The sequence below is a fragment of the Phasianus colchicus genome, chromosome 14 (assembly GCF_987193195.1).
Source record: "Phasianus colchicus chromosome 14, bPhaCol1.hap1.1, whole genome shotgun sequence".
Taxonomy (NCBI): Eukaryota; Metazoa; Chordata; class Aves; order Galliformes; family Phasianidae; genus Phasianus; species Phasianus colchicus.
In genome coordinates, this window is record NC_143449.1 from 7752455 (window position 1) to 7765084 (window position 12630).

A 12630-nucleotide genomic window follows, 5' to 3' on the forward strand; every position below is an offset into this window, starting at 1 on the left:
TCAGCACTGCAGAAGTAGAATGTCTGTAGATAGTGCTTCTCCCATTCTTAATTCCCACCTCATTTGCAGACAGGGCACACACTGCAACAGGAAGACTATTATTTCAGTACCACTGATCAAGACAGCTGCAGATGTTCTACTTTTGAAGGTAATATACAGAGATCAAAATTCAGAGGTGTTTATCTTCTGGTTTTGGCCACCACCCAAGTGAAAACTGCCAGGAGTGCCAGCAACGTGGCTGCTAACAATTACAGTGAGTTCCAAGTGCACCCATCATTCTCGAGTAATTAGAGTGGCTGTACTGGCCAACCTGGAGTGATGGAAACATCAGCACTAGAAATGAAGCGTACACCTTGATCACATAGTTGTTTTATTTTGCTCTTGCAAGCAGCCACAAAACAGGCTATAGAAGAATAAATAAATTAAAGCAGAGAGTGTAGCAGTTTATACAAGTAAAACATGAAGATGCTTGACTTTGCCATGATTTGGTGTTTGTTACTGCACTTGGTTCTGTGTTGGAGCAGTAACCAACAAGAAGTAATCTAGGTCAAGTATTTCCCCCTTTGGCCAAAGAGATTTTTAAACGTGCCCTCAACCAACTCTGCTAGAAATAATAATAAAATGTAGAAAAAAAAACCAAAAAACAAAAACCTCTTACGTAATATCATACAGTCATTATCAGTTTGTTCCAAGTGTGTCAGTCCGTTCCAAAATACTTCTGTCCAAAGTGTGTTGGTGCAACTGGATGAACTTCTGTAGTTAAAATTGTGATCTCTGGGAATTCCTGGATAATAGATTTGGCACCTTTTGAGAGAGAGAAAGGCAATAATGAACGTGGCACTACAGCTGTATTTCAGCCCCACCTGTTAAATCAAGATAAGCAGAGTTCTGTGGATGGCTCTGCCTCTGTTCTTCCATCTCATTTCTGCCTTAGCTGACTGCCTACAATTGCAAAATGCTGTGGATTGTCGTGAGTTTTCTTATTTGATTTTAATCTTCTTTACCACGCATATAACTTCCAATCTAATCACCACTGTGGTTACAGCACAGTTGATTTTTGATAGCGATTTCTGCCATGGCCAATTTTTAAGAGAACCCACAAGATCCGTGTTCCTACTTCACACAAACAGCCAGCAGACCGGCCCAGTGCAATCCGTGGGCTCCTGTGCTTTAAAGCAGGAGGAAGGTTTGCATTACCTGGTGGCAGTGCTGCAGTCTGTGCTTGTAGGAATGCACAGGCTTTAGGAATCCCCACTTAAATGTACCTGTTCTCCCTCTTCTGCCCCTCACAGCCCCTCAACTTACCGTGAGGTGTGGAGAATAGGCTTAGCAGGATAATGACACTTGGTTGTACGCCATGTTCTATAAGAACTTTTACAGCCTCAATTACAGTATTACCAGTACCTAAAAGAGGAAAAAGGAAGATTTTCTCCTGTTTGAAGCACTCACCCTAAGCCAGCTGAGGTTAGTTGTCTGCATTAGTGCTGGTGTGTGGCTGAGTAGAGATACTGTCCTTTCCCAGTGGGTGACTATCACCTCAGCAAGCACTAATTATGGAAGACTTTGGTCTCCTGACGAAGGAACTTCATCTCTACATTAAAATAACTGACTGTACCAGGTCTTAAATGCTGAAGTCAGTGGAATTTATTGGAGCCCTGAGGCAAGAACGCTCATCTAAAATAGCAATTAAGAGCTTCGTGTGCACGAACAGAATTATATCTTAAACTGGAAAAGTTACTTCATCCTGATGATGTCCTGATACATTTTTAATTGCATTTAATTTTAAAATAATTTAGAAATAGAGTATTCATCAAAAAACTCTTTTAATAGTATAACAAAAATACTGTAAGGAATCTTTTCTCATATAAATTGAGTTTTTAAATGTTGCCATCAGATTGTAATGCATCAGCCTTTCTCCCACTCAGCCCTACCCAACTGATTCCTGCAGTCACGTTAACGCAGGCTGACCAAATCCCTGCTCTGTCACCTAAACCAAGCCAAACTATAATAAAAGCCACCAAAATTCAGAAACTTTCCTTTAAATACAGAACAGTGACTACCCAGGTAAGCCCAGCCGTAAATAATACGGATACTTACTTAGTATTGGGTACATAAGAAGAACTTTTCTCCTGTAAATGTCTGGTGGAAACTTAGCATAGTACACTTTTGCTCTCTGAGTTTCCTCGTCGCTCTGTATCAGGATCTTTCCTATGCGGATTGATCTACAGCAGTCCCGTAACCCTTGTTCCATGGCTTCGCCTCAAAACAGCAGGGAAAAATTGTTACGTGCTAAGGAAGGGCAGAGCTACAAGATGCCACAATTAAACAACACGGCCCCCATTCTGTATCCATGAAGAGTTCTCAAAAGGAGTTTTTCTTGCTCCCAAGTTTTTAAGAGACTGTGAGCTATTTTATTTTCCTCTGTTTAGGCAGAAAAAAACCCAAGTCTGTTCAGTGTTACTTAGTTCCCAGGTGTTAGTGTTCTCATCTACTAGCGCTAAGCAGGTTTTCGAAGGAGCGAGGTGGAAACATCAAAACAAACTATGTCATAATTCATGTGTTTGGCAAATATCTTTGAGCTTTGCCCAGACACACTGCAGTGCAGAAGAGCAGCATGGGAACCTGTGGGGATTCCCAAAGTTTCAAACAAAATAATACTGTCCCTGTCATCACTGAGCACAACTCATCTGGAGAGCTATTTTTGAGGAGGAAAAAGTCAGAAACAAACAAGGAAGGAGAGTTGTTAGAAAAGAGCTAAGATGAAATCTGCTGCAGTTATTTGATAAAATGTTGAGGAAACATTACTTGACATTCTGTGATCAAGAACACCTAAGAAAGAATGGTAACTAGCAGGTTTAGCTGAAACTGTGCTGCAGAGAAGTGTGGTTGCACTTTTTCAAAAAGAAGTAGGTTACAGGTTTTAAAGATGTATAACTCGTACTCATTCAACAACCAAAGTCTGCCTACCACTTCTCATTATGCTGACTCCACAGTTTCCCTTTTCAAATTTCACTCCTTCATACTTGTATCCTAGGAGAGGAAAGAAACCAAATGTCAGTGGCAATGATTGCTCCCTTCTGTCCCTTCCTGGTGCCCTTTCAGGACACGCTATTTTAAGTGACCCTGGTGTGAATGGAAAGGAGATGCCCCCACATACCAAGGGGACAGTGCTGAGCTCCACGTATCTCAACAACTGGCATGAGCCAATCTGCACACCACATCCTGCAGTCCTCAAGCAATGGGAACAGGACCAAAAACTACTAAAGAACTTGTGCTTTCTTTACTTGTAAATTGCTTCAGAAGTGGCACTGCTGTGAAGAATGTGTGGCCACGTTATTTATGGGCTCTGCATGTTCCCCTGCCCTGAAAAGTCCGAAGACTCCTTTAAAGGAGATGCAATAGGGTATTTCATTAACGGCCTTGAGGGATGTTCTGCTTTTGAGCCTTAAAGAATAGAAATTGCTATGCTGACAGCAACAAATGCTCGGAGGAAAAGAGTTCAGCATAGGTGAGCAAGAATTCATACATAATTGTTTGGATTCCCAAGGCACTGTTCCTCCTGGAGTTAGCACATCCAAGGCCCTTTCAGCTTCCTCACCAGGTACAGGTATTGAGCAGAAGGGCTCCCACACTGACAGAGAGCTGACACAGCATGGGTCACAGGGTAAGACTCAATGGTGTGGCCAGGAATGATGGCAGAACACAGCCTCTTCACCAGCCTGACTTGTGGCCAGACAGCAAGGTCCAAAACACCCGCTGCCCACAGCCAGGCAAGCAGCCCCCTGAAGAACCACTGAGCTTCAGAATGGTGTTACTTGCAGGGCTACTCCCAGTCAGACTGTGCAATGCAGAGAAGCTGACGGGCATTGAACTACCTGTCACCAGCTGACCTGGAACAGATATGAAGCCAAAGCTCGAGAGGTAGCTGCTAATCTACTCTAAAATGAGCAAAGGTAAGTGACATTGCCTTCCTTTGCCTTTGCTTTCTTATATTTTAGCTAGCTTCAAATGGAGTGCTTTCAGCCCATCTTTTCTGTAACTAGAAGAAGGGTAAAGAATGCAGATGATTTATTGTGAAGGGTAGTGGGGAAGGGCGCACTAATGTACAGAGCTGCTCTCAGCCTGAATAAATGCCAGTGAGATCCTCAGGAAGAGAAGGACTCACCTGGTGCAGCTCTTACAGCAGTACCTCAGGCTCAGTGTGTACTGGAGTGGCTGATACTTAGCAAGCAGCAGCTTTGCTACCTGAGTACCGCCTGCAACCTTCTGCATCTTTACAGTTAACAGGAGCAAACCAAAAGTACTGCAGTGAGTTTCCTCTTGTGTGAACACAGCCACTTCTTATTTCCTGCTTACCATCACTCCCAGCTGGCCCCCTGTTGCACCAGGGGCAGATTTAGGCTGGCAAGGTAAAATCACTTGTATAGTATTCTTTGTGAAACGTCAGCAGTTTTAATTCAACGTTACAACGTGGGCAAGTAAAGTGCACATACAATGGGAAATTTTCATTGCAGTTTTGCAAGACCAATTTGAAGCCTTAGTAAGATAATTATACGACTGTGTTCTGTTCAGCTGTGTTGTTACACATTTTCTAGCTTTTTTTTAATACCTTGAAGGGGGCTTAACTCTGTACTTTAACTGAATGTTAAATTGTTCAAGCCTTTGGTAATAGTTCCCTGCTTTGTTACATTGATTAAGCTTCCACTTCCAGTCCTACTGGGTGGAGGAGTAATTTCCCACATACCTGTTGGAGTGGTCACTGTGCATTCTGTGTATGGCAATTGATTCAGTCCCTCTTCAACCACGAGTCTGATCTGTGGAACCAGAAAAAAACAGCTTAAAGGCATCTGTTATCTATGGAGATAAGAAATGCTAGCTGTTTTTGCAAGAACCAGGCGAACACCTCACTGCCAAAAAGATCCTGTTTTACTAATAGATAGGGACTGATTTTAAAGGGTTATTTTAGAGCAACGTGTGTGTACATACACAAATCAAATGAAGGCACTGAAAAACAAAATTGGCAGGAGGAGCATTCATCAGTAATGATGTGATAAAACTGACTTGTTTTCTACCTGGCAGATAAAGGCATGAGGGACAAATCTTCCACCAGTGCTGATGAACCACCAATGTGAACTTCCACTTTGCTGATACAAAATACTACTGCAAAAAAAAGGAAAATTCCCCTTAAGTTCCCCATCAGCTGTGCCCCAAGCTACATCCACATTTCTGTGCAGAAACTGCACTGGGGCTGCCCAGAACAGCCAAGGGAACTGTAGCAATGTAAATACACCACCAGGTGCCCAAAACCAAGTCTCTTTACCACCCTTTTCCTTCTGGCACCTGGCAGGGGTGGCTACAATGAGTGCACTGCCAAGCAGCTGTGCTTCCACGCTGTACGGATGGCCCAGCTGCAGCAGAGGCAGCGATGCTGGAAACAGAGCTTGTAAGTCAGTCACACCTCCCTCCAGAGGCAGAGAACCTGCAGCTGTACTCAGGCAGAGGCACTGAAATGTGCTCACCTGGGCCTGCAACGACTGCCCATGAAAGATGCTCTGGGTATTACAGATGTAGAAAATTCTCTCTGCTAGTGAGCCAAAGATTCGTAGGCCAGAACTGCTCAAAGAGCTGCTGCCATGCCAGAGAAATCTATTACAGCAGAAGTCACTGTGTAATGGCAGAAATGAGGTGACTGCTCCTGGGACTGAATGAGTACACTGCTCGCTTCAGACAGCGCTCCTGAAGCAGCCCAGACCAGAAGGATTCCTCTGTTCTCCCATCCTGCCCCAGCTCCTAGCACACACACATACAGGAATTAGAAAAGGTCCCTTAAACTAAAATCCAGCTTTGAAGGTGTTTTTAGCAATTTTAGTATGGCAGTTTTCTTTTTTCAGGGGTGAGTTTGTGACAGCCGTGTTCAGAGGCAGTAGGTAGAGACAGTGAAGGGGTTTGGCTGGAGGGTTCAGTTCACTTCTACAAGGAGCAGAAGAGCAGGTCACACATTTAGCCAGGTAGCTCAACTGATGCAAACTGCACATAGGAAATGGGACACTGCAGTTCAGAAATGGAAGACACCAATATTCTACTACTGACAGACATCTTGCACAAACCAAGACATCCTTGATTTAATTTCAGGTTTCTGGTACATTTCCTGAGTCAGATTTGGAAGAAACTTTTTTCCCATACTGCTTTCTTGTTGACAGGGTTGGCATCGGTCCGCATTACTGCAAATTTTTGGCAGATGAACTAGTGTAGGTCTATGGTCAGATTACAAATCTCCTTGTTTTTACTACACGTATCAATGTTTTATGAGGAGGCTGGGAGGACTCTTTTGTTAACTTGTCGGTGCTGATAAAACATAAATGTTTGTGCTACACTTTCTGCTGCCCTCACACTGAGCTACAATAATTTCCACCCCTTCTCCCTGTAATGAAATGTCCAGCAGCTCTGCTCCCCCCACGTGGCTGCCACTGCTCAGAAGCTGAGCAATTACTGCTACAGCCCCACAAGGGCAGGGAGAGGTGAAGCTTTGGTCCCAGTGTGGAAGAGTTTGACCAGATATTAAAACCATGAGTAAAAGTTAGCAATAACAAGGGAAAAAAAGATCTATTTTGGAGGGACTGGGGGAACTAAAACAAGTGTTCAATTGTCATTAAAGTGTCAAGGCTTACAAAATTCAGTTTATGCATTTAATGCTGATACACAAAACTACATAATCAATGTGCTCATTTATTACAATTACACATTTAAGACTGCTTCTGCAGTAAGCAAGGAAAATACTGCTTGCTTTCAGTCTTCATTAGCAGACCTGTTAAAACTGCTAGCAAAAGCCAGAGCTTACAGCAGACAGGAGTTCCAGCTAACTACCACACAAACACCTCGAGGATGTTAAAATGTTAGTGAACCTGCCCTTTCTTGGCCAATTAAGCACATGAATAAAGACTCCTTACCACACTTAAATACCACTGAAGAAATCAGGTTTGACCAGTCCTTCAGGGTCCATGAGCAGAGGAATTTGGATTTAGGCAACCAGAGAAAGCAGGTTGGCCATACTGTCATTTAGAAGAGGTGCAGTCGCTACATAAGGCAACCAGGCCCAGTGCAGGTAGGGATGGTGAGGCTCTGAGCAGACAAACCTTGGAAGAGGCACCCCAAAAGATACCTGTGACCCGGAGCACTAAGTCTTACAGTTCTTATGCCTGTCTGCAGTTCTGAGAAAAGCAAAGCAGGGAAATTCCAATAAATTAGAATTTAAATCAATTTTAAAAAAATTATTTTTAAAGCTTCAGTTGGACTGGGTGAAACCTTTGAAAGTCCCTTCCAACTGAACTGAATACTGGAGTAGCCAATATAATCTTCTCCTAATTGGTGGGAAGACCGTAGTCTAACTGCATTGTAGGTGATAACTGCACTGATTTCCTAGCTAACAGTGATTTCTAAGAGGATCCTCTACCCCTCACGCTGCAGTTTTTCTCAGAAACTGAAGGAAGGCAGAACAGCAGGACTGTTGGTACCCTTTCATGTTCATACAGCTCTTCCCACCTCAGGATTTCAAAGCGTGCATCACCACCACTATGGGGAGAGAGGTGGGCAGGAAGGTGAGGTGACCCATTCAGCACCACACCTTGCTGCAGGAAGGAACCAACTCCTCTCTCAGCTCCAAAACCAAACAATCTGCATTCTGCTCTCTGCGGAAAAGCACTGCAGTGCTGTGAGCTGTGGGCTGCAGGGCAGTGCAGGTGACAAACACCTCCCTGTATCCAGGCTGCAAGTCAGTTTTGCTTAGTCGTTGCCAAAAACTGGACGTAGGACATCCTCTGTCTCTCTGGGAGACACCCCCTCATCCTGTTACTGGCTTTTAGCCCACAGCTCGCTGCTTAGCTCCCACTCAGCTGTATGCAGCACTCACTTGTCTGACTGGACCCAGTTTATTGGGTACCTCCTACCAAGACCTCATAAAAAAAATTCTCTGGTGTCTCAGTAAAAATGCTTCAGGCTTAGTGAGCACCTCACTAGCTCTACAGAAATCCTGCATGGGGGTCATCAACAAAACACTTGTACAGTGTGTGGCTGCGGGGCAGCACAGGTGTGAGGGCTCAGCACAATCATGTAGCAGGGCACTCTACTCAGCTATCTCCCACCTCAGCTTACAATGACTGATCATTTCCTGGGCTGGAGGCTTCCTTCCCTCACCTGCTTCTCCCTCATAGACATAAGAAGGGTTGTCTTCCTCAAGACTTTAACCTCTCCCTTGCAGCTGCAGGACCTCAACAGTGGCAGTCAGTTTCAGAAGCCTTTTGCTAACCTTTACCCCAGGTATCTTTGAATGTTTCTTACATGCCATCCCCTTGTGTAAGAAAGAAACTGGCAAAAGAAAAAATTCTACCACTATCAATCCATCAGCTTTAAAATCTCTTCCTAACGTCACCTTACAAAATACTTCCCACTTGCAACTGCCAGCTAGTAGCAAGCTTAATTTCATTCTCATTTTCCTTCTGCACCAACGTTAAAGTTCTTATGTGCTGGGAACCCAGTGTAATGTAAAATGAGAATGTTAACCAGGAACCCTTGCTGTGACAGCAGTACTGAAGGGAAGGGGCCTGGCACCTGGACTGGAGATCTGAACCCTTCAAATGTGTGGCATTGCTGATGTTGGCCTTTGTTGGCTTTCTTAATCTTATTCACACATTTAAGCAAATGAAGAAGTTAAAGCCACAAAATAAAAAAAAAAAAACAAAACAGGAAGAATGAGCTACACTTGAGCTCACACTTTCACAGGCTGTGGATGTTTCCTGTGCTGTTCCAACTTGTTCAACAGCACAAAGGACATCATGTCTATTTAAACAGTGTCTGCTGAGAACTGCTGGCACAGAACACAGCTGGGACTGTGACTTTCTGCCCGTTCCTTATGAAGCACTATTGGCAAAGAAGGATGCTCTGGTTGGTGACTTGATCAGTTGTTACAGGGATGAGTTCTGTTGGCTTGGGCCTTTACTGTTCCTGGAGAATGGGAATGGCAGAAACATCCTCCAGAAGGAAAAGTAGAGGGGAAAGCTAGAAAAGCTGCTGATAAAACGTGCTGTGATCACAGCCTTCAGTTGTGGGCATAGGGAAGCCCTGAGCAAGCCCAGATCAGGCATGGATTAAGATTGGGCGAAACCTGTCTGGTTCAGTGCTGGTAGCTGAATGCTCCCTGAACTGATCTTTGTTAGAGGGGGAAAAAAACGTTTTTCTCATCGATGAGTGTGCATCTGCAAACAGGAAACACCCTCATGAATACCAGTATAGGGGTGGGAGTGGCGTTGTAAGCACCTAATTTACACGAGTTAAATGCTGCACTCCCAGCAGTCTTTGTTCTGACTTCCTAAAATACACACCAACTTCAAACTGCTTTGTCTCTGCCAGTAACTACGCCATGGTTAAGGGCAGGTGCCCGGTGTGGGTGCACACAGAGTGGCTCATCTGTGTCAGCTGCTAATATGCAGACTGCAGGAAATGGTACAGATCTGTTCACAAGATCAGAAGTGCTTTTTCACACTAACACCAAGTTATCTCTAGCCTCTGAGCATCTGTTTTTAAACAGTCTTATTGCTACTTCTCGCTGTCCTAAAGCAGTTGCTCTTGGTATCAACAGTTTCTGGAACCCTCTGAGACCAGTCTGTAACAAGGAACAGAAGTCCCTTAGAAAGCTGCAGCCCAATCGCAGTTTCCAGTTTGGAGAAGTTCCTCTCACACCATTAATTCTTGCCTGAAAGATCCATTTTATGAAAGAGTGACAAAGCACAACACCAAGAAGAAGAAATGCTTCACCTACCAGACGATCAGCAGAAAACACGAAGTCTCCTCTACTGGCTGTCCTGAAAAAGGGAACAATTGCTGTTTTAAATCAGGGAATAATTTGAAGGACACTGTTTCATTATGGCATTTCTTCAAGGACAATATATCCCAGGGACAGTTTACAGAAAAGTTTCCTGCCAGATTCCAACTTTATCCCACACAGATCCCACTTCATGGGTTTTGTGGTGGGCGAGGAGGCTGATGGGCTGGAAACTACCGAGGGCCTTGCCTCTTATTGCTGGCAATGCTGCTGCACTGTGTAAGCAGCAATTAAAGCATGAAAACATCAGGCTGATGTTCTGCAGGTGTTCTGCTGTACCACCATTCCAGCTCAGCTCCAGCACCTCAGAAGCTTAGACCTCAGCAGCCTGATAAATGTTCCACATCTTTAAGCAGGAGATCTTTGCTTTGCCTGCTCTTACATCACTCAAACCATGGGACAACGATAACACAGATTAGATCAGTGAACTTGAGACTAAATGAGCAGGGATGCACAAGTACCACCACAAAAACACCTCTCTGCTGGCCTACAGCTTGGGTGAAACTTCTTGCCAATGTGCCTGCTTGGCTTCTGGCCCATTCAGAAGACAGGAAGAATGGGCTCACCTCTTCCTGCCGCACACTGTGCAAATATGCCACGTTGAAAGCTGGAGAGAAGTAAGACCAGGTTTTAACACCTTGTTTCCCACGTCAAGACGTTGTGGTCAGGGAGCCGATGTTTCCAGTCTATTGGCCTTACAAAAATCCTCTGAATTAACATCATATGCACAGCTGTTACATCTCTCTCTCATTGTCAAACTATGATACCCTGATATACTGTAAAGAGAGTTGTGCACTCAAACCCCAAGGTTCTGCAACATCTTATGTTCACGTGAGTGGAAGCCAAGACATTTGCCTGCACAGTCCCTGTGCAACCAGCAATCTCCTAGCCATGCTAGAAGACAATTTGAAGCAGACTGGCAGCCTCATCTTTCTCACATGTTATTCATTATTTCAAATGCTGTTTGTTGTTACTCTTTTTGCTCTTTCCAGGAATGACAGGCTCTGCCTAATTTTCTGCTACTTTGACTTAATCAGAACCAGTATTCAAACAAACCTCACCAAACCAGACAAGCCTTGCCATCATACAAAATGCTTGTTAGGATTTTGAAAAGGACTCATAATTGCCAACTGTGGTGAGAGCAAACCCAGAAAACTAACAGCAAGTAGCAAGGAGTGCAGGTGGTGTATTCCGAGTTTTCTCCAGACTGGACTGTGGCATTTCAGAAAATTTACCTAAATTCCGTTTAAGGGTGGAAAGGTAAACCTGACAGTGTCACACCTGCGGCTGTTTGCAAAGCGATGCACGTTCAGAGTGAACACTATGGATGAATACAAGATACCAGGCTTTAGTTACCCTGCCCTTGCACAGAGACTCGGATGCTCTCACAGCCGGTCCACAGAGCTGCTTTAGCCAGCTGTGCCTGGCTTTGAGGGGACGAAAGACAACAGAGAACTGCAGAGGCGTGCACAAAAATGAGACCCAAATAATTATGAAAACGACAGAGCCTTTGTGCACCTGCAGCTGGAAAGCTGTCACCAGCTTTCAAACCCCGTATCATAAAGGTGTTCATTTCTGGTGGCCAGAAAAAATGAGGGGCAGAAGCACGGCTGTACGGTGTGAGCTTTGCTGACATCAGCAGGCAGCAGGGCACAAGGGCTCATTCTGAACCTGAACTGCTCACCTCGGGGTCCAGCGGTGATGCTCACATCACAGCGGGCAAATCGTGCTTTTAATAGATGCCCGCTCCGTGTGTTTGTCTTACGTTGCACGCTAAATTTAATACACTGCAGTATCACCTCCCATGTGCCGAGCAGACACAGACGTGACCAAGGGAGGAACGCTCCCGCTGCCAGGGCAGCCGAGCACGGCGCACAGAACCATCACATCCTGAGCACCTCGCTTTGCACATTCGGCACGGGGGCACCATTTTGCATTCATTTCTGCGCTTCTGGTTTGGAACGGAGGGCTCGCGGCCGGGGGCGGAGCGGGGCAGCCGTCAGCCAAGGGCGGCGCTCCCCGAGCCGCCGGAGCAGCGAGCATCCAGCGGGAGCGCACGGCCGCCGCCGGCAGGGTGGGAGAGCGCCGGGAGCGAGGATGCGACGCGGGGCACTCGGCCGCCGGCCCCGCCCGGAGCTGCCGGGAACGCGGCGCCGCCGCACGGCGTCGGGGAACGGCCGCCCCCGCCCCGCGGCACGTCACCGCAATGGCCGCGCGGGAGGCGCTGCGCAGCGCCGCGGGAGCCCCGCCGGGAGCACGCGGCCCTCCGAACGGCTCCGCCGGACGGGGCTGCCCGGGGGGAGCGCGGGTACAACAACCCCACCCCCGTCTCCGTCCCCGTCTCCGTCCCAGCCGCGCGCGGCCGCTCACTTGTCCCTGATGATGGTCTGCAGCTCCCGGATCTGATCGTTCATGGGCAGCAGCTTCAGCTGCGCTCCGAGCGGCGACGCGCACTCCTCCGCCGCGGGGCTGGGGGCCGCCGCCGCCCCGTTGCTGGCGCTGCTGCTGTCCGGGCTGGGGCTGCCGCTGCCGCTGCCCTCGGAGGGCTCGGCGAAGCGGATCAGCCGGGAACAGCCGCCCGCCGGCGCCGTCTGTTCGTCCTGGGGCCGCGGGCCGCCGGCCGCGCCGAGCCGCTGGTTGTGGCACGGCATCGCCTCCATGCGCCGGGGCCCCCTCCCCCCGCGCCGACCGTGGCCGCCACGCGCCGCGCCGCGCCGGCCCCGCTGCGCCGCCGCCGAGGGGCGGGGACGGAGGAA

General features: G+C 46.9%; 1 protein-coding gene across 2 annotated transcripts; it reads right to left on the bottom strand.

Annotated features, from left to right (window-relative positions):
* Positions 1-351: 351 nt before the first annotated feature.
* On the bottom strand, positions 352-12589 carry UPRT (uracil phosphoribosyltransferase homolog). 2 transcript variants are annotated; one of them, XM_031594443.2, is made up of 7 exons: positions 12245-12585; positions 9812-9854; positions 4745-4814; positions 2968-3030; positions 2098-2259; positions 1306-1404; positions 352-804 (listed from the first exon to the last, which is right to left on the bottom strand). In XM_031594443.2, exons 1-7 carry the CDS (start codon positions 12532-12534, stop codon positions 698-700), a joined length of 834 nt encoding a protein of 277 aa, XP_031450303.1. In that variant the 5' UTR covers positions 12535-12585; the 3' UTR covers positions 352-697. The 2 variants fall into 2 exon arrangements, with proteins under 2 accessions (XP_031450303.1, XP_090006265.1); XM_090150139.1 differs by lacking the exon at positions 2968-3030 and having other exon boundaries at positions 12245-12589.
* Between the last annotated feature and the right edge of the window lie 41 nt (positions 12590-12630).

Coding starts and splice junctions, on each gene's coding strand:
- UPRT (XM_031594443.2), bottom strand. CDS start 12,534: ATGGAGGCGATGCCGTGCCACAACCAGCGGCTCGGCGCGGCCGGCGGC. Junction 1,405..2,097: donor TCTTATGTACCCAATACTAA/GTAAGTATCCGT, acceptor TTCCTCTTTTAG/GTACTGGTAATACTGTAATT. Junction 805..1,305: donor CCTATTCTCCACACCTCACG/GTAAGTTGAGGG, acceptor CTCTCTCAAAAG/GTGCCAAATCTATTATCCAG.